Genomic DNA, 19,928 nt, shown 5'->3' with positions numbered 1-19,928 from the left:
ATCAACATTTGCTCACCCCTGCACTCAGCTGACTTCTTGTAGTCAGTGAGACGTTCCCATGGGATTTTTATGAATTGTATGGAAAAACACCCTCTTTATAAAATAGAAATAAAGTATCACGTTTATTTTTGCTGTATGCATGGAACTACACGTGTGCCCTTATCATTTGTAACACTGATAGTGATAGTTTCCATTTTCGTTCCAAAAAGGTTTGGTAATGGTGATTTTGATGGTAATTCTGAATGGATATATTACTTTATCCACAGTCCTATATATATCTACTCAGAAGTGGATTTGCTTAAATCTTCTTGCTTCCTAATAAGTACAGGCAGAAGCATGTTCATTCTGTTTGTGCACTGGCTTTGGAGAAAAGTGGCCAAACTGGAGCAGTAATATTTGTGCGCTTTTTGATCAGCTGCAGAGGAGTTCAGCAAGCCCACTGTGGACCTAAATTTACTGTGGTGTTTGAAGGGTTTAGAAGTGCTGCAATTTGAGGGGGAGGGAAATAATACTTGGTACTAGTTGCTATAGCTTAAAAAAGGAAGTGCCGAAGTAGAAGGAGATTGACAGCTGGCATCCCAATAGAAGCCAAACCGTACTGGGGAAACTTCAGCCAGAAGTTGTGAGGAGGGCCCAGACTTGTCTCACTGGCCCTTATATTCCTGTCCACTGAAGCAAGCAACCATTTTGCATGGTACTGGGAGGCTGCTACATCATGGGTGGCTACACCCATGATGTAGGAAAGGATGTTTCTTCCTTTCCTCCTCTTTAGGTAGCTGTAGTTAGATTTGATGGGGTGTGTGAATGGAGGAAGAATGACTGGTTAGGCTGAATCTCTTTCTTAACACTCATCGTATTGAAGGGACCCTTTCACTTTCATGAAAGTCGTCCATGACAACAAGAAGTTTGGCTAAATGGGCCAAAGTGGTGTTAGGGAGTACCTCCACCTAATCACCCATCTGGCTGATTATGGGAAGGTGAGAGTTGGGCAAGTAGTAGTGTGTGTAGTTCCTGGTGTGGGAAGGACACAGAAAGAAGCTGGTAGGAGTTTTACCTGCACACCAAGAGTTCACTACATTCCTAAAACTTTATATGACAGTCCTTTGTTTTACCCATTTGCCATTCTTCCCCCAGTCTGGAAACATACAAATACAAATGGATTCAGGCTACTTCCAAACCACCTCATCGTAGCTTGAACCTAACCTGTACAGCAGATGATCAGACACCGTGTTTACACTCCTCTGGTGTCAGTATTAATAAAAACAATTGCTTTTAATAAAAATGGTGGCAATGAAATATTAGGATGCTTGTTGACATCCAAGGCAGCTACTAAACACGTGTTAAATTTCTGAACTATTAATGACCCTGCATTCTTCCCAAAATAAAATTGGGGGGGGGGAGCTAGGAGAGCTTTAACATGCAGCTTGTTGAGTTTTATCAAGCCAGTAAGCAATCTGTTTTAAGCATGATATATCAGCCTTTGCTAAAGTTCTGGTCACAGTGCTTGTTTATTTATTAGCCAGAAGGTCAAGAAATTTTGAACTGTTTTTTTAATCAGAGGAAATGTGGTTTCCTCTGATGAAAATAATCCAGCCACAACATTTAACAGCAAGATTGCTTTTAATCATTAACTATCTAGTTGTATCATTTTTCTCTTCAAATGAACATCTGTGACTACAATATAAACTAAAAGTTAGTGTAATTTTAGAATTATACAGATCTGGTGATGGAAAGGGAATGTAAAATGTAACTGATGGTTGCAATCCTGTTGCAAAGATCCAGTGAACAGCCAGATTTGAATCATATTCGTCCTAGAATGCACTAAATTACAGGCAATACAAAGCAAAACATCAAAGGTATATTATGTTCTAAAAAACTGCTGTATGTTAACGTATTATTTGCCATCAATAGCAAATCTGCATGACATCAAATTAGGTACTTTGGGATGTTACTTGACTCTTCAAATTTATCCCTGCAATGTGTTGCATTTTAGGAAATTTTAAGTCCTAATTTGAAATAAAGCAATAGCCCTTGCCAATACATGGTCAGGTTTAGCAATAAGTATTTTTGTAAACTGGGGGGGGGGGAGGACAATTGCCTTCCTTATTGCCTATCTTGTAGCATAGCCATCAAAAATAGCAGTATAATTTACTGCTGTTCTGAACAGCAGTAGGTATGAGCGGAAGCATAAGATGAAAGCAGAACCAACCTAAATAACAGATGCCTGGGTCAAATCTAGAGATCAGCTCCCAGCACCGATTGTTGTTACTTCAGGAAGATTCAATGCATGCAACAGAAAGGTCGAAAGCAAGCATGCTGGTAGCAAGGTATGAAAGCTACGCTCCCACTAACCCTGCTCAGCGTCAGGTTTCCAGGTGTGATTGCTTGCTCAGCTGGCAGATGTCCATGGAAGCCATCTGGAAACGCAGATGGATGGCCAAGTGGGCTCTTTCAGTAATAAGCTGCCATCACTGAGGGAATGTAGCAGATCATCAAAGCTATATACCCTGAGATAGTACAGGATTGGCTTTCCAGGAGCCAATCCCAGGGCTAGGAGGCTTCTAGACTGTCATGTCAAATCCACATTACAGTCCAATCCACATGTAATGCTGGTCTTGGCGTCTTTCAAGAAACCCATAGGGACACTTTTTTTCCCTCATGGAAAGAGGAAATGTAGGACTTTTTTTTCTAGGCTTTCCAAATCTCAGAGCCAACATACATAGAAGAGTTTCTTTTAACTGGAGAGAAAAAGGCAAGTGGAACTAGTTCTTTTTGGCAGATAGAAGAGTTGCATTAAGGGAGATCACTCCCTGCAAAGCAATCCTTTCTGGTGCAATCATGTGTGCACCTTTGCAGCCATCTGATTGCACCCTCAGTTACAATAACTGTGGCATTTCAGTATAGCTTCTTCACTCTCAACTTCAGATGTTTTTTTTATCATAGAAGCTCTCTGTGAAACTAATTTAATTGTAAAAAAATGATTCTATATAGTATCATGGGAGGGATACTGCATGTACCCAGTGAACCCAGATTTTCAGTGGGAGGAGAATATAGAGGAGGTCTTGAACCTCCATCTCTGGGAAGAAGGCAAGTAGTGGCGGGATGGCCAAGGTTACCTGAGCATGAGGTATGTCATTTCCCCAATCACCTTCAGTGCTCCCCCCATCACTCCTCTCATGCTGAGCTGTGCTCATAGGACAATTTTGAATACCAAAAAATGTTCAGCGGATGCCACATCATCATCACCATCAACAGCATCATTTGTTGATGGTAGAGTTTGGGTGTTGTTGTTGTTTAAAATTTTGCCATTACGCTAAGTGCCTAGTAATTGTAAAAATTTTTTTCATAAATTGGTAAAAACCTTGGTTGTCTACAGGAACTCAGTAAAAACAAGTTTTTTCCATAGGTTTCCTGTATAATCATGTTGTTGTTCTTTAGTCGTTAAGTCATGTCCACCTCTTCGTGATCCCATGGACCAGAGCAAGCCAGGCCCTCCTATCTTTTACTGCCTCCCAGGGTTTGATCAAATTCATGTTGGTAGCTTCAGTGACACTGCCAACCATCTCGTCCTCTGTCGTCCCCTTCTCCTCTTGCCTTCACACTTTCCCAACATCAGGGGCTTTTCCAGGGAGTCTTCTCTTCTCATGAGATGGCCAAACTATTGGAGCCTCAGTTTCAGGATCTGTCCTTCCAGTGAGCACTCAGGGTTGATTTCCTTCAAAATGGATAGCTTTGTTCTCTTTGCAGTGCAGGGGACTCTTAAGAGTCTCCTCCAGCACCACAATTCAAAAGCATCAATTCTTTGACAGTGAGCCTTCTTTATCACCCAACTCTCACTTCCGTACATCGCTACTGGAAAAACCATAGCTTTGACTATGCAGACCTTTGTTGGCAAGGTGATTTCTCTGCTTCTTAAGATGCTGTCTAGGTTTGTCATCACTTCCAAAGAAGCAGACATCTTTTAATTTCATGACTGCTGTCACCATCTGCAGTGATCATGGAGCCCAAGAAAGTAAAATCTGTCACTGCCTCCATATCTTCCCCTTCTATTTGCCAGGAGGTGACGGGACCAGTGATGTTAAGCTTCAGACCATTCTTTGCGCTCTCCTCTTTCACCCTCACTTTGGTTAAGGCATCCTTCAATCTCGAAGGATGAGATTACCCTCACTAAGAGGTTCTTTAATTCCTCCTCACTTTCTGCCATCTGAGTGGTATCATCTGCATATCGGAGGTTGTTGATATTTCTTCCGGCAGTCTTAATTCCGGCCTGGAATTCCTCCAGTCCTGCCTTTCACATGATGTATTCTGCATATAAGTTAAATAAGCAGGGAGACAATATACAGCCTTGTCATACTCCTGTCCCAATTTTGAACCAATCAGTTATTCCATATCCAGTTCTAACTGTTGCTTCCTCTCCTACATATAGATATCTCGGAAGATAGATAAGGTGGTCAGGCACTCCTATTTCTGCCATAGTTTGCTGTGGTCCACACAGTCAAAGGCTTTTGCGTAGTCAATGAAGCAGAAGTAGGCATTTTTCTGGAACTCTCTGTCTTTCTCCGTAATCCAGCGCATGTTAGCAATTTGGTCTCTAGTTCCTCTGCCCCTTCGAAATCCAGCTTGTACTTCTGGGAGTTCTCGGTCCACATACTGCTGAAGCCTACCTTGGAGGATTTTGAGCACAACCTTGCTAGTGTGTGAAATGAGTGCAAATGTATGGTAGTTGGACCATTCTTTGGCCCTGCCCTTCTTTGAGATTGGGATGTAGACTGATCTTTTCCAATCCTCTGGCCACTGTTGAGTTTTCCAATCTTGATGTCATATTGAGTGTAGCACCTTAACAGCGTCATCTTTTAAGATTTTAAATAGTTCGACTGGAATACCATCACCTACACTGGCCTTGTTGTTAACCATGCTTTCTAAGGCCCACTTGACTTCACTCTCCAGGATGTCTGGCTCAAGGTCAGCAATGGCACTATCTGGGTTGTCCAGGACATCCAGATCTTTCTGGTATAATTCCTCTGTGTATTCTTGCCACTTCTTCTTGATGTCTTCTGCTTGACGTCTTCTGCTACATTCAGTTTTAAGGGCCTTAACTATTTGTTGTTGAGCTTTGGGCATCTAAGGCGAATAAGTTCAGAAATGACAAGCCATCCAATATTCTCACACCCGTTGCTCTTCAGAAGTGTGGATTCCTAAATTTTTAATCCAACACGTGAGGCGTTAGGTTGTGTAAGGCAGCCTTATGCTAAAGGAAATGTTTGATGTTTGGTTTGTAAGTCTGCTTACTTTTTTCTTCTTTTTTAACCTCCAAGACTGAAAGAAACAACTATCTGATTATTACTGAACTGAGCAAACATGATAGAAGAAAATAATTGGGGAAACAAACACCATGCATAGCTAGGTCAATTTTATTTAAGTACAAAGTTACAAATTTTTACCTAAGCGGCACTTTAAAACAAGCATAAATAGCTGTAAAGGGAAAGATTGTACTCCTCTTGGTGCAGAGATAATTAAAGTCAACAGAATGTCTCAATGACTCCTCAGTGTGTCATTTATTTTCTGGTCTCTTGATGGGAAGAGGATACATCCATGCTTCTATTTGGCAGAGAAGATAACTTTAGAAACAAATAAGCACACATATTTGTGCTTTCATAAAGTTACAGACAACAGTTATATTGATCGTAATCATTAGTCCAGAATTCCAGTCCTTAGATTTATTTTTAAGCAATGCATGTCATATTTCAGCACAGATGAATGTCCAGGAGGCATTTACGCAAGCAAAATTAAAAGATATTTAAAATTAGTAGTTTGAAATGGATGCATTTAAGGGCACTGGATGGAAACTGCCTGAGATGATAAATTAAAATAGACTTGGAAGCTTATAAAGTACAGTATCCAGTATTTCTTTTATAAGTACAATGCTATGTCTCAAATAATGGTAGTGCTTGATGGTAGTGGTTACAAATTGAGTTATCTCTTTCCAACTGGACAGCTGGCACACTCAGAGCAGTGATTTGTATCAGCGGGAGGCAGCGCTTCATTGCTATTTATATGTTTATTTCAAGACACAACATGATATGACAGAAAAATCCTCTGCAATGTGGCGACATCCATCTTAATGACAGCAAACCATGGCTTTCCAGGCTTTCATGCAAAAGAAAAAGGTTAATTCCAGCTGTTAACAGAATAGCCTGGTCCATAAAAGCCAACTGCAAGAGGCCATTGGTGGAACATGTACTCTGAAATCTCACTGCTGAATGGGTTGCTGCCCTTTTATTTATGAGAGCCATATGCCAGTGTATGCATGGAGCCTTTCACCTACACTTAACACTCAAATGAATTGCACTGAGTTGTTTTTCTGTACATTCAGAGCACCTTTGGAATGCAGCTATCTGCTGAAAGTGGCAAAAATAAGGGTGGGTTAGGGTGGTGGTGGTGGTGGTTAAAGTAGTTTCACTTCCCCTGAGCAAAGATGTAATTTCCATGATTTCTTTTTAATGACTGCAGTCTGACACTAGTAGGGCCTGATTTATGGAAAGCCGTGAAGGATCAGGTGGAACCCTGCAGGAGGTCATTTACAGCTGCACGGATTGCACTCCATCTAATTTGTCTAGTACAAGTGTGAGCTTATGGCGCACATCACCCAGCCCATAAATTTCATGTTTAGGCCCGCTGTCTAGGGGGCTGAGTCAAAGGCAGAGGGAGAGGAAGGGCACAACCCAGTGAATGCAGATGCTCTGAAAGGCCAGCGTTCCCATGGAGCACATGAGGAGACATCACAGATTCTTCACAGCAAGAGACAAATTCCTAGTTATTGATAAACTGTCCAGATGTCCTCTCCAAGGAAGAAAGTAACTTCATTTATTTATTCATTTATGTCTGGAACCTTGCAAGGGGAGAACTGATACTTTACAATGCTGGTTAATCTGTGGCTACTTCTATTAAAATCAGTTCATATTTTTGTCTTCATTATTTCTTCCCAGGAATAAACATAAAATCTTTACTAGGCGGTTCCAATTTGCAATCCTGTCACTCTGTTCTTTCTCAGTTTGCTGAAACTTCCCCCCTGTCCTTAAGTTGTCATTAAGTCAATTCCTATCTTACTGGGTTAAAAGAAAATTTTTCTTGACTGGAAACAATTTCTCCTAGCCTTGTATACAGTTTAATAATTGCCACGGGATTCTTAAAGATATACAGTGAAAAGTATACATTTCAAAAATGTGGTCTTCCTAAGACCAAAAGAAGGTGGCTGGGTGAACTTAGTACAGTTACTATTAGTATAGCCTTTGGATTTACTCTTGAAATGAACAGGAAAAGAAAATGGCTGGAATAGAAATAAATGGTACATGTGTGAAAACAAGAACTGGGTGCACATTGAAAGCTTCTCTTGACAATGGTTCAGACAACAGTTCCACAGAAGCAAGTCATTAGAAAACCCACATATATATATAAAACCAAAAATTTTGTAGAAACAACATAAGTATCAACAAGATGATTAAATGAGCAATGTCAGTTCTTTATCACAAAATGTGGTGGAACTGTGATAATAATCTAAACATCTTCAAAGTTTGATTTATTTGTGCATTCTTTTCTTTTTCTTGTGTGTGTTTGTTTTGTGGAGTGAAGGGAGCAAAGGGAGCGTGAAGAAAATAATATGGTGGAAGCTGAATACTTAGAGTATTCTGGTGCATGCTGTACATTTACTATATATGTGAGATGCCTAATAGTTCTGTCTAGATCTCTGTGAGTCCATAAGTATGAAGATACAAAAGGTAACTCACTAAGGAAAATTAAGGGAGCAAATGTTCCACAAATTAGTGGAGCTTAAATAGACAAGGACAGAATCATCCAGTTTGTTTCTATATTTTTATTATTACCTTTTATTGGTTATTTCAAGAAACTAAAGCAATCTAGTATTTTTGAAACATGCTATGTTCTAAATGGTGTACAGTACTATGTTATTTAAACCAGTGGCTCATCCTGTACGTAAATTGCAGTATGTGTCAAAAGATCAGTTAGTTTTATCTCAGATTAAGAAAGTTAAACACGTGAATGAACTGGTCTCTTATTGGAACAGTTTCTCCTTGAGTAATGTACCGTATCTGAACAAAATTAGCTAGATTAAATTACTTTGTGATATCTTCCATTCAGTAGAAATGTGTCAACAATGGAATTGGTAGTAATTATTATGAATAATTTTGAGTTATAAATTGATCAACTGGTTTATGTAGGAGTATTGTCCTTTATAATTCTACTTGGGAGTATCTGCCACAGAGTCCAGTAGGGCTTGTTCTAGATAATGTGGTCTTAGCCTCCGAAGTTACATGTTCTTCTCAGAACAGCCATGTTCTACAATGAGATTTCTGCAGTCATAAAATTCCACACCTACATAGGGAACCTCCATGGCCTTTCTGAAATCCTTTTGTTAGTGATTTTGAGTTCCAGTATTTCAGTGCATTTCTGTGCTCTTAATGTAACCATATTCATTTTATTTCCAGGCCATCAAATCTTCTTCTGGACCAAAGCAGCATTGAAATCTCCGCTTTCCGCTCAACAAGTGACTGGGTCAATGGCATTCGGATAGGACAATGCAAGGACATATTCACAGGAGTAGAATACAGCTCGTGTGACACAATAGCCAAGATTTCCTCAGAGTAAGAGTTTTTCTTAGAGTTGTTTCATTGACTCACTTTGCATTCTTCACACAGTTTCCCAAATTAGAGTTTTAATCTTGTATACGGTTAAACATTTAAGTGCATTAATTAATTTAATTTATTTAATGGATTTTTCCTCTAACTCTCAAAATAGATTATCCTTCCAAGGCAGTTTTCACTAATCAATAAAACAATGTAATAAGATAATAAAAAACATTAAACTATTACAACATGATGAGTCCATAGAGGGAAAAATGCATATAAATCAATCAATTAGATGAAACATGATAAAAAAATAAAGGCAGTAAATAACAACAAAATTAAAATAGTTGCCAGCACTTAAAACCCACTATGTGAAATTGTCTTCCAACAATTTTTATTTTTAGATTATGATGAGAACCTATTTTTGCCATTCTCCCTTGTGTACTCTAAATTATCATCTCTTCCATGGAGTGTGTAAATGCTGCATTTTAATTTTGCACATTGTGTACACTGTAAGTTTCATTAGTTTTTATACCACTTTCAAATTTTCAAATTCATGTGAGTTATAAATATGCATAGATATGCAAATATTTAATAAATAAAGCAATCGTGGTATTATTATTATTATTATTATTATTATTATTATTATTATTATTATTATTATTATTATTATTATTATTATTATTATTATTATTATTTATTTATTTATTTATTTATTTATTTATTTATTTATTTATTTATTTAATTTAATTTAATTTAATTTATACCCCGCCTATCTAGTCAATTGTGACCACTCTAGGCGGCTACAAATCATGCATCATTTGAAAGCTAGAAGATTCTTAGAGGTCATCCAGAAGCTTCCATGCAAGAAGCCTAATATATTTTCCTGGGGAGGGCACCTCGAAGATGTAGTCCACCACAGAAAAGGCGCTGTCCCTCATATTTCCGTGCCCAACAGGTCTCACTCATGGAACCAAGAAAAAGGCTGCAAAGGTTAACTTTAAGACTGAAATAGTTACACATGAGATTAGATTGTGAGACTTCATATAGCATGGCTTCAAATTATTAGTGGGTTAAAGGTTAATGCCATGCATAATTTACTGCATCTACCAGAATCCAGAGAACTCTCCCCTCCCCCACAGTGTTCTGGCTCATGTAGGGAGTCTACATGAATAGAGCAATCTCTTGCTCTTCAGCCTGTTACTTTCACATTACCGAAACTATGACAGAGTTGCATGCTCTCATTGTGCTCTCCACACAATTTTAGAACCACAAAGAGTGCCAAGGGAAAGAGAGGGGGAAGAATGTGAAATTTCTTTGCTTTATATTTTAATGTCAATTTATACTTCCCAACTTACACAACGTACACTTCCCAAACATAAGATGAACTGGAACACTCCCATGAGTTACCCTCACTCTTCGTCACACCCGTTTGTCACCAAGTGGGTCAAATCCATCAAAACCTGACAGCGGCTGTATTGTGCAATCATTCTCCATAGTCATGCGGCTGCTTGTGTTCCTTCCTATTTCTATCAATCTTAGAAATGGTCTTCTTTGCCTTGGGCCCAGCTAGCAATCAGTGTTCTAGCCATCACCATTTTGCAATATGCAAAGAAAGGTTGCTACATTTTGACAAATATTGTATATGCAACATTTGCCATTTCCAACAAATTCATTAGTGTGTTCTGTTTTTCAGTGACATGAAGAAAGTTGGTGTGACGATTGTTGGGCCACAGAAAAAGCTTGTGAGCAGTCTTAAGTCTCTAGAAATGCATACGAAAAATGGCCCTGTTCCTGTGTAAACTGCCAAAATGTTGACACTCAGGACATAATGAGAGGAAGCAAGGAAGAGTTATTGCAAAGGTCATGACAACGAATGCAAAACTGCAAGTCTTAAGAGACACTCTTGTGACAATGTAGAAAAAAATAAAATTTGGGTGAAAATTGCAAGCCCACTAAGAGACTCATAAGATGAGTTAAATTGCCTTAAAATAGGAATGAAAAACATTTCTTTTTCTATTTCTTATTCTTGAAGGAGGGGTGTTTTTTTTCCTCCTCTGTCATAATGGACTGCTCAAACGTATAATGAATTTGAAGGGAAATGTTATACATGTGTTTAAAAATCCTTCCAGGTAACCCAGAGCCATTCAAATGTCAATGGGCTGAATGCCACAAACAGGAAGCAAATAAACTGTGGATGTAATGCTGTGTTTTGACTGAATGTCAGCAGCAGCAAGGGAAAGGATACCCCTGCAGTATTTTTTTTTAATTTGTGGAAAAAGATAGACGACTAGCATTTTATTTCTTTAAAACAAGTCTTCTTAAGGATATTTGGGGATGATATTCTTTGCAATATTACATTTTGACTGTAGAAGAAAATCATGAATAATGTGCTTGGGATAACATGGAGGCAATAGTTCACAATTAATGCTTGCTATGGGGCTCACTTTGATGTGTGTGTGCTGTTTTTTAAAAAACAGAGGGTCTTCCTTTATAAAAGGCCTATTTATTTCCTTTTTAAATGTTTTCTTATTGTTTATATTTATATGTGGTTTGACTGGGATTGATGACTTCAGAATGCCAAATTCTCTTAGACTTTGGCTGCGATCCGAATATTTGAAATAAAGTCCCATGAAACTAATGAAACATACTTCCAGAAACAATCCCCAGTCTGGGAAAAGTGTTGTCATGCTGAGAGGTCTAAATAAACACATACAAAAATGTCTACAAATACAGAAACTTCCATACATGATGCACTACATAGTGCAGGCCAAGGAACCATATAATAATGCTTTACAAACAGAATAGCCTCAGTGAGCTCCACATACTAGCACAAATGTGCATAATTGCATGCACTTACATGCTTGCAGCAGACTCTTAACTTGGGATTGTGGCAGATTTTTTAGCAAATTCTATGGTGCACTATTTGGTGATGAACTGACTCATTTCTACTGATCCAGGGTGCAAAAAAGAAAATGCCTTTTTGTAATTCTTATACTGTTGGCATCCATTTAGAAAAATAATAATGGTATGTATCTCAGGCTGCATTCCTAAACAAACATCCTTAACAGGATCCTCAGCTCTAAAAGCAGACGTTTAGGGATTAATCCACTATGGAATACAGGAACTTACTTCTGAGTAAAGAAGCATTTGATTGAACATTCAGTGCTCTTGCAAGATAATAGCTTTACAATGGCCCAAATCCTCTTGTCTAGTTATGCTGGTGTAACAGAAATGGTGTAACATTCGTAGGTAAATTGCCTTCATTTAAGAAATCACTGTTAACATTATCTGCTGTATACTGAGTTGTGTGATTCTGTGTGCCAATAATATCTGAACATCTTTCACTGTAATAAGCAGCAGTGTTGAAGATGAATTTAATATGAAAGAACCACAGGCTTAAAATGGATTGTGAAATTAAAACAATATGTGATCAGATTTCAGGAAGCATAAAACAAGCATTGCAAAATACTTGCACCCAGACATTAGTACTAGAGTATCTTCCCGGTATATCTTTGGGATATGGTGCCATGTGCTATCCAACTGACACAGCAGGAACTCCAGGCCATCTTAAGCTAACGTTCAGGTCTGATGCAAGGATTTGCCTCAGACTAATTGTGTCATCAGCACCTTCATTTTATTTGTATTTAATCTTCAGTTCTCGGTGCAAAGGTTCATGTTATCAGGAAGTAATTTAGAACAATAATCATTCTGTGTAGGTTCTCTGTAGGGCCATGTGGAACAGATTGTCCTGGAGGTGACCTTAAATGGGTGTCAAAGAGGGAAAATGATTCATTAGCAGGTTTTCAGAATAAATTTTAGCCTCATGTGCTATTCAGTCATTATAGACTCAACTGTTGCCAGCATGGTTAAAAGAAATAATGTCGTTTACCCAGCCTCCATCATTGTTTTCTCTACAAGAGCAAGAATCTCAATTTTCTATGGTTCTTACTCCTGTGTAGAGCCTACAAGTGAATAAGAATCTCTCTATAGACTTATCATTTCTCACATGAAGTAACTGAAGATGGAGCAATAGTACTAGGCAAAGTACTCTCACTGTATTGAAAATACTAGATTTCTAGAGTGGCTGAATAGAGCTTTGCTTATTCTTCACTCTTTCTCACTGTTTAGTAATCTTTGCTCAGTATGAGGGACTGATTCCATTGTTTCTTCAGGAGAAAATTCCTTTTTCACAGATGGTTTTTAAACAGCTTTTGGTCTTCTCTTTCTTACACTTTTTGTACTGTCCCACGGCCTCCTATATCCTATATTGCCCTTCTCCCCCTGTACATATGTAAACATAGCAGTGTACAGTTCTTAACTGTGGAGTAGAAGAAATAGAACTTTTGTGGCCATCTTCCTGTACAGGACCTGCTTTTGGTTATTATTTACATCAAACAAGCAACACAAAAGTCTTCACAAAGAATATGTACCATATTATTGATTTTGTACCTTTAAAATATTGTTTCTACATATATTATTTATTTCTCTTAACATATAACATAGGCTTTGCTGTACTGTAGGATCCAGTAAGCAATGTATAGTTGTGATTTGAACTGGGAAATCTGCATTTACTTTTAACGTTTATTTCAAAGCATTACTTACTCAGTTAGTGAATTATGTTGTGCAATTGTAGATGGCCTGTTACTAATGTAAAATGATTTGTAGTGGAAACATTTATATTTTTATAATAAACATAATGAAACTATTTTTTACATATTGGTACGCAGAAGTGATTGCTTTGAAACTGAGAGAAGCTTAAAGAATTTTGCATTAAATCCACAATAGTATCAGAAGCAAACTTCTTGGATACAGGATACAGCTTCCTTAAACACCATAAAGTAAAAATGTCCACAGATGGAATCCAGCATGTTTGCTTGGACCTTTACCATGTTAGATCATGTAGTTCCTACAGCTAGATCTCTCTATGTTCCCACTATGGTACTAGAAGCACACGTCTAGTCTTTTTCATATCTCCAGTCTGGAGTTTTCCTTTTACTCCTGTTCATCAACAACTCCTCTTGTTCTGCTTCCTTGTTTTTAAAACATATAACTTACACTGTCAAATGTTACATTCCACGCAAACAAAGTAGGTCTTTGGGAAAGTATGCACGTAGGGAACTGAGTATGCACACTCCAAATAGACCTCAGGATCAAAGAAAGCTTTAATATTGATCTGTGGAACAATATATTGGCTCAAATCCTTTTGTTTAGAAAATTGCATTAAAGTAGGCCCATTTGAATCAATGGAACTTAAGGAGGAGTTGACTTACTGAAGTGCCATTGATCCAGGGGGTGCATTCTTATACTACACTAAAAAAATTGGCCATTGAGTTCCCTACCTATTCATAACAAACAGGATGACTACCTTATCCACTCCTTTAGCAATAGCATATCTATCTGTAAATTTTGTCATAACACTGGAGCAGGGATGTGATGAGTACTCAAAAAAATTCTTATTCTAAATTATTTTCTAAGGCTCACTATGCTAAGACTCCTTGAAGAGAATCCCCTCCAAACCACTGAGGTTTCCTGACTTCCAATAAAAAAGAGACCCAGTTTCACTTCAATCTCTTGCCATTTTTTAAAATTAATGTTTTCCTATCCTGCACAGGAAACTGCCCTGTAGCTTGATACCCTTTCCAATGGATCCTGCACATGAAATATGTCCTTCTTTGCTGGAAACATAGTTTTTCTCACCAACTTGGTGACTCTTGTGCTCTTTCAGATAAATCCTGTGGAGGAAAGATGTCATCCAGTGCAGGAATTGTCATAAGCCTGCAAGCTTGGCATTCCTTGCAAAAAAAAAAAAAAAGTGGCCATGAAACTTCCAAAAAATTCTGCAATATTTATTGTGATATTTCTTATGGAAAAATCTAATGCAGAGGAATCCCACTGAAAAGAGAAAAGAGGATTCTTTCCCCCCCCCTTCTATGTTCTTCTCCATGTCTGAGTTCCTGTGAAATGCATGTCCCTGTATGGAGCCATACTGAAAGTGGCTTGGTTTGTAAGGAAGCTCAGCAGCCCATTCTGTGCTTTGTAAGCCAGTGCAATAAATCTGGAGACCAGAGTTTAAGCAGCACATTCCGTGCTGATAGATGACGAGTCAGAATGCAACTGCGTGTTACAAAAGCCTTGAAGATTCCTTTTTTGTTATGCATGAATTTGGAAAAACTCCCTGGAGGTATTAAAAAGATTAGGCATGCATTTTGCCCAGTTTTATATATATATAAAACTGGGCAAAATGCAAGTGGCCAAGTGGTCACCATCCTTAGTATCCTTTATATATTTTTATCCTTTATATATTTTTACTCTAGATCTGCATTCTACTTCCTTTGGAGGCAGGGCTCTTCCTATGATAAATGTTATGGAAAAGATGACCAAAGACATAGAATAGGTCAATTTTTCCCAATTCAAGAGTGCACATTTGTCTTCATTCTGTGAATTAAATGACTGTCATGGTGCTAGATCAAATTTAACTTAAACATTTTCTAGAAATAAAAACTACTAAACTGAAATTGCTAAACTTTGGGCACATCATGAGAAGACAAGACTTCCTGGAAAAGACAATAATGCTAGGAAAAGTTGAAGTTGACACGAAAAAAGGAAGACTAAATAAGAGATGGATGGACTCAGTAAAGGAAGCTATAGCCTTGAGTTTGCAAGAGCTGAGCAAGCTGTTAACAACAGAACTATTTGGAGGTCATTTACTCAAACAGTCGTCATAAGTCAGAAATGACTTGGGAGTGCATAACAACCAGGAAAATGATTGGGTTTAGCCATGGGGATAATAAGTTCTAGACTTATTTATTTATACTCATTGGGTGAAAGATATAAGTCTTCTTTTAATTCACTGTCCTGGATCTCCTTTGCTAATGCTAATATGTCCAAATGCTGTAAAACTTTGCTTCAACCATGGAAGACAGGGTTTATTTATTGTGCTTTCCCTTCATGATCATTTTCCCCCTGAATTTTAAAAGCATCCTGTAATGTTCAGTTTCCTTTGGATGTTCATAACAGGAAGAATAATTTATAGCCTTCTCGGTGTCTTAAAAGTTTTATGTGCCTTTCTAAAGCAAGGATTATTTTAAAACACCAGTGCGTAGAATTGCTTTTGCATATTAAGTACTTTCTTACAAGAAGAATGGGTGGACTGGGAAATGTTCTAATCCTGCATTTAAAATTAACTGAGAATGATGAAAGACATCTTGCTATATTATCATGCCAGGACGTTGAATGGTACATACATTTTCATTCACTTCTGTTGCCACTGTGCAAAGTAAGCCCTTCAGGAAGGAGAAAACAAAAACTTCAATATGACATGAATGCAGTGATGCTCTACTATGAAGAATGGCTGGCCTAGTATAAGCACAGTCCTCCATGAGCCCATGAGCTCCTACATCCACCTTAAAAAAATAAAAATTCAGATCTACATTTCCATGTTGAGCAAGCTCTTCTGAAATGTGAATTTCAGGTTCTATGCTAGGGTTGCATGGAATTTGACACCCAGACCCAGATCAAATCTGCCTGGTGGATGACTATTAAATGTAGTTGACTTGCATGGGATATTCAGGGGAAAGAAAAAGATATAATACGAGGAATGTGGCTGCAAATCTTCTTCCAAAAAACAATCACCAGATTTAGTTGTCCAAAAACAAATATGTTGTTGGAATATGAAGGTAGACACTTGGGATACAAAATCCACCAAAAGTAGAAAACTTAGGTGAAGAGCAGAGGATGGTTGCTTTTCTAAATAAAAAAGTATTCACCATTCATTGCTCTGGTGTTGTTTTTTTTCCAGCTCTTCATAACTCTAGGGTAGGAATAAATTACAGTGAAGCAGTCCTGGAACAGAAGACCCTTTGATTTTTGTGTGAGAAGTGTCTTCAAGCATCTACACTTATTTCTATCCATTCCAAGCACTGCAAGGGTTCACTGGCTCAGCACAAGCATGCTTAAATGTATGTTATGCTTGCTTGCCTCTCCTCTTTTGCCTGCCCTGCCTCCGTGACGTCACAAGGACCTGGCCTACCCCCATCTCATGTTTTGCCCTGCAAATTTAGGAATCAGCTACCACTGACCTGGGAACACTACAGACAGAATCAGGGATATACAGAGCAAGTAGAAGTGAATTACTGTTCTCAGGGACTAGATTTAAAGGCTGAAATTTCCAGAATCTGAAGCAAGATTTCCACTAGGACTGGTGCAATTTGTCTTGTCACATGCACATCCATTTTGCAATATATTAGCACTGGCTTCTCTCTTGTGGTTCTTAATCCTCCTCTGCTGAAGTGAATAAACAGGATCCCAACTGTGCAAAATAAATGGAAGGCCATATGTGACCCTAGAGTTGCAGTACGTCTGGCACCACTTACAGCCCCCAACATCATTTCACACAACTAGATGCAAGGCCCCTTGCTCTCCTGAGAAATTCTCATTTGGGACATCTCTGCTACACCAACCTTGGGTTAGATAAGGAAATCTTCCTACTAAGAGGAGGTAAATTTCAACCACAAGCAATGTGAAGCCAGAAAATAAAAAGGATCTTTCCCCACATTCCTCCTGCCCTGTATGGCAAGGCCTAGTCAGGTTTGGAAGTGTTTGCCTGCCTATCACCACTACTTCAGATACTTCTGTAATGCATTCAAATTAGGTAAAATGGATATCAGCAAAAAAACAGGTGAGCCAATACAAATGGAGTGCTTTTTATTCACTATAGAGATTTGCAGCAGATAATTAAAGGATCAGAGTTTGGCATGACTGGATATCTCTGTCGATTGTGGGTGCTTTAAAGAGTAACTTGTGCTGATGCTCTTAACGTCATTTGGCACCAGCTGACGTTTTCTCTCTATCCCTAAGCGGATGAACTTTATGAACTCAACTGCAAAGCAGCCTCTCCCTTCTATTTGCCACTCAACTCCCCTCCAGTCAAACAGACAGGTAGGCAACAGCAGCAAGGAGAAACAGAATGTGTGGTGGCTGTAGCAGCAAGAAGAAGGCAGATTCATGCTGAAGAAACAGGCCCATTTAGGTTGACTTGCCCAAAAGGCCTTCTGAAACATAAGGCTGATAGTATAGGCATTTGCAAAAGGGACAAAGATGAAAACTTTGTAAGGAAGAGTTCATTTCCAAAGAAACCATTTTTACCAATGTGCGCATACAGAAATGCAAGTGTGTGTGTGTGTGTGTGTGTGTGTGTGTGTGTACTACACACTTTTTTTTACCTATTTCCCATCTATTCTCAGTCAAGTCAATGAGACATGAAAATACGTTTTAAAAAGAAATGATCAGTTGGGGAACTGCAGAGTGGCAGATAGCTGTGTGATGAAAAAAAAACCTCACAGACCAGCTTCAGAAGAGGTAGCCATGCTAGTCTGTGCCAGCATATCAGACAAAATGCAAAAGAAAAAATGAAAAATAAAGAGGACAAAAATGTGGCACCTTAAAGCCCAACTGCTATATTTTAATTTGAGCTTTCACGGATGAACTGAAATGAAAGCTCACATTAAAATATAGCAGTTGGGTTGTAACAGCAGCTTCAGTCACCTTCAAATCTGTAAGCTACAGCACACAAGAAATCCTGAAGCACACTGAGGGTGAATTTGAGAAATAGAGACCTCTCCTTCAGGGGAAAAAATGTTCGCAAATTTGGTGAACAGATGATTGCACAATACTAACAATGTATTGCATTCCAATGAAAACCAACTCAATTGCTTTTGTATTTTCCATGTTGACATAAAGATTTTTGGAATCAAGCGGTACGTTTGACTGGCTGGCTGCTTGTTGGTATTCCTGTCTATAGGCAGAAAATGCTCTAGGATGAGCCAGAGTAAGTTAAAATGAATTGCTGCCCACTTTTCTTATGATTTTAAATAAATATATTTAACCCCTACTTTCCCCTGTGGCTGTTTTGGAGTCTGGGAATCCTGCCTTATGTTCTTTCTCTGTTCCCCCACCCCAAGCCTCATTAGTGAGTTAATACATGCCTAACTCTAATAGAAAAGCAATAAAACTCAATCCCTACAACAATGATTTTGTAACCTCACTTCCTCTTATTTACAATGTTTGGGCCTTCTGCCAGAGAACTGCAATGAAATGTACAAAATAACATGGTAGTCTCTATCATAAATAGTGCTTACAGCTTGCTTTTAGGTAGCGGGTACTGCTACCTATCTTTCTCTTCATTGTCCTGGGTGATATATCCCTGTGGATAATCATTTTTTTTTTTGTCACATTGAAATCAGGAGGAGGAATAAATGGACACAAGCCAGCAACCATCAACTCTTGGCACCTGCACAGAAAATGTACAAAGAGGTTTTTTTTTTCCCTGACAATCTTTCCTGACTATACAGTCTTCCTTCCCTGTCTGGCCACAGCAGGTGGCAATACTGGGACTGGTGGCTCACTGAGAAGCATCATGGAAGGCAACAGGAAAGGCCCGAGCTGAGTAAACTTTCTAGATTAGTAGTTTTACATTGATCCCATACACGCTGCCTTCATAGAAATAAATCCTATTGTACCCAGTGGTCCATCTCAGGTAAGTGCATAGCTATAAAATCTGCATCTACAAAATTCCATCCTTTCCCAAATCCTTGTCCAGTCCATGCCCAGGTTTGCTTATGTGTGTGTGCATGTGTGATTTCCTCATCTTGCGTATACAGATTGTCTGTGTGTCTGTGTAAAATGCACACATTTCTGCCATTGATTAAAGTGTTTTGCCGTGTTTGTGCACACTTGCAATATTTCTCTATGCACCATTTTCAACAATGTATTTTCTCTCCTAAATATGTCTTTGTCATGAGTCCATCAGTATGACAATGGCAGACTGTCCAACCCACTGATAGCTCAGGAAATACAGACTGAGGCAAGCCTGTTCAAGCTTGGACCCAATTTGGATTTCATAAACATAATTCAGTCTTCCAGATGTTGTTGGTCTACATCACCTTTGACTTTTGGCAATCTTGGCTGAGGCTAATGGTGGATTCCAACAACATCTGGATGGCCCCAGGCATTCCACTGTGGTCTATATAGTCATACCATTGTGGGTAAATTTAAATTTTATGCTGGGAGCATGAAGCACACCTATGTAAGTCTACCATAAGTGTTTTCTGAATCTACACAGACCCTCCTCCTATGATGGAGCAGGGAAAAAGAGGCTGACATAACTTTGCATTGATTCAGTATATCATGGGCTAAAACATTGCTTAAAGAGTAGTCTATCCGTTTTCATCCTGAGTGGCATTGATCAGCCACTTTGTGGTAAGGATTTATCGTACAGGGACAAAGAGA

The 19,928-nt window shown here is 38.6% G+C and overlaps 1 protein-coding gene across 5 annotated transcripts in view; it reads left to right on the top strand.

Moving 5' to 3' along the window:
* EPHA3 (EPH receptor A3) overlaps nucleotides 1-13,354 on the top strand; it is a 277,193-nt gene extending 263,839 nt beyond the window's left edge. For all 5 annotated transcript variants that reach the window (XM_078389833.1, XM_072993965.2, XM_072993966.2 and 2 more), the window contains 2 exons: nucleotides 8,502-8,657; nucleotides 10,336-13,354. In XM_078389833.1, coding sequence (XP_078245959.1) covers nucleotides 8,502-8,657; nucleotides 10,336-10,441 — 262 coding nt within the window. In that variant the 3' untranslated portion in view covers nucleotides 10,442-13,354. The remainder of the gene's footprint in view (nucleotides 1-8,501; nucleotides 8,658-10,335) is intronic.
* The last annotated feature ends 6,574 nt before the right edge of the window (nucleotides 13,355-19,928 follow it).

This window comes from Pogona vitticeps, chromosome 3, assembly GCF_051106095.1.
Source record: "Pogona vitticeps strain Pit_001003342236 chromosome 3, PviZW2.1, whole genome shotgun sequence".
Classification (NCBI taxonomy): Eukaryota; Metazoa; Chordata; class Lepidosauria; order Squamata; family Agamidae; genus Pogona; species Pogona vitticeps.
The sequence above is the reverse complement of the archived record's forward strand: the minus strand, read 5'-3'. Positions and strand labels throughout refer to the sequence as shown.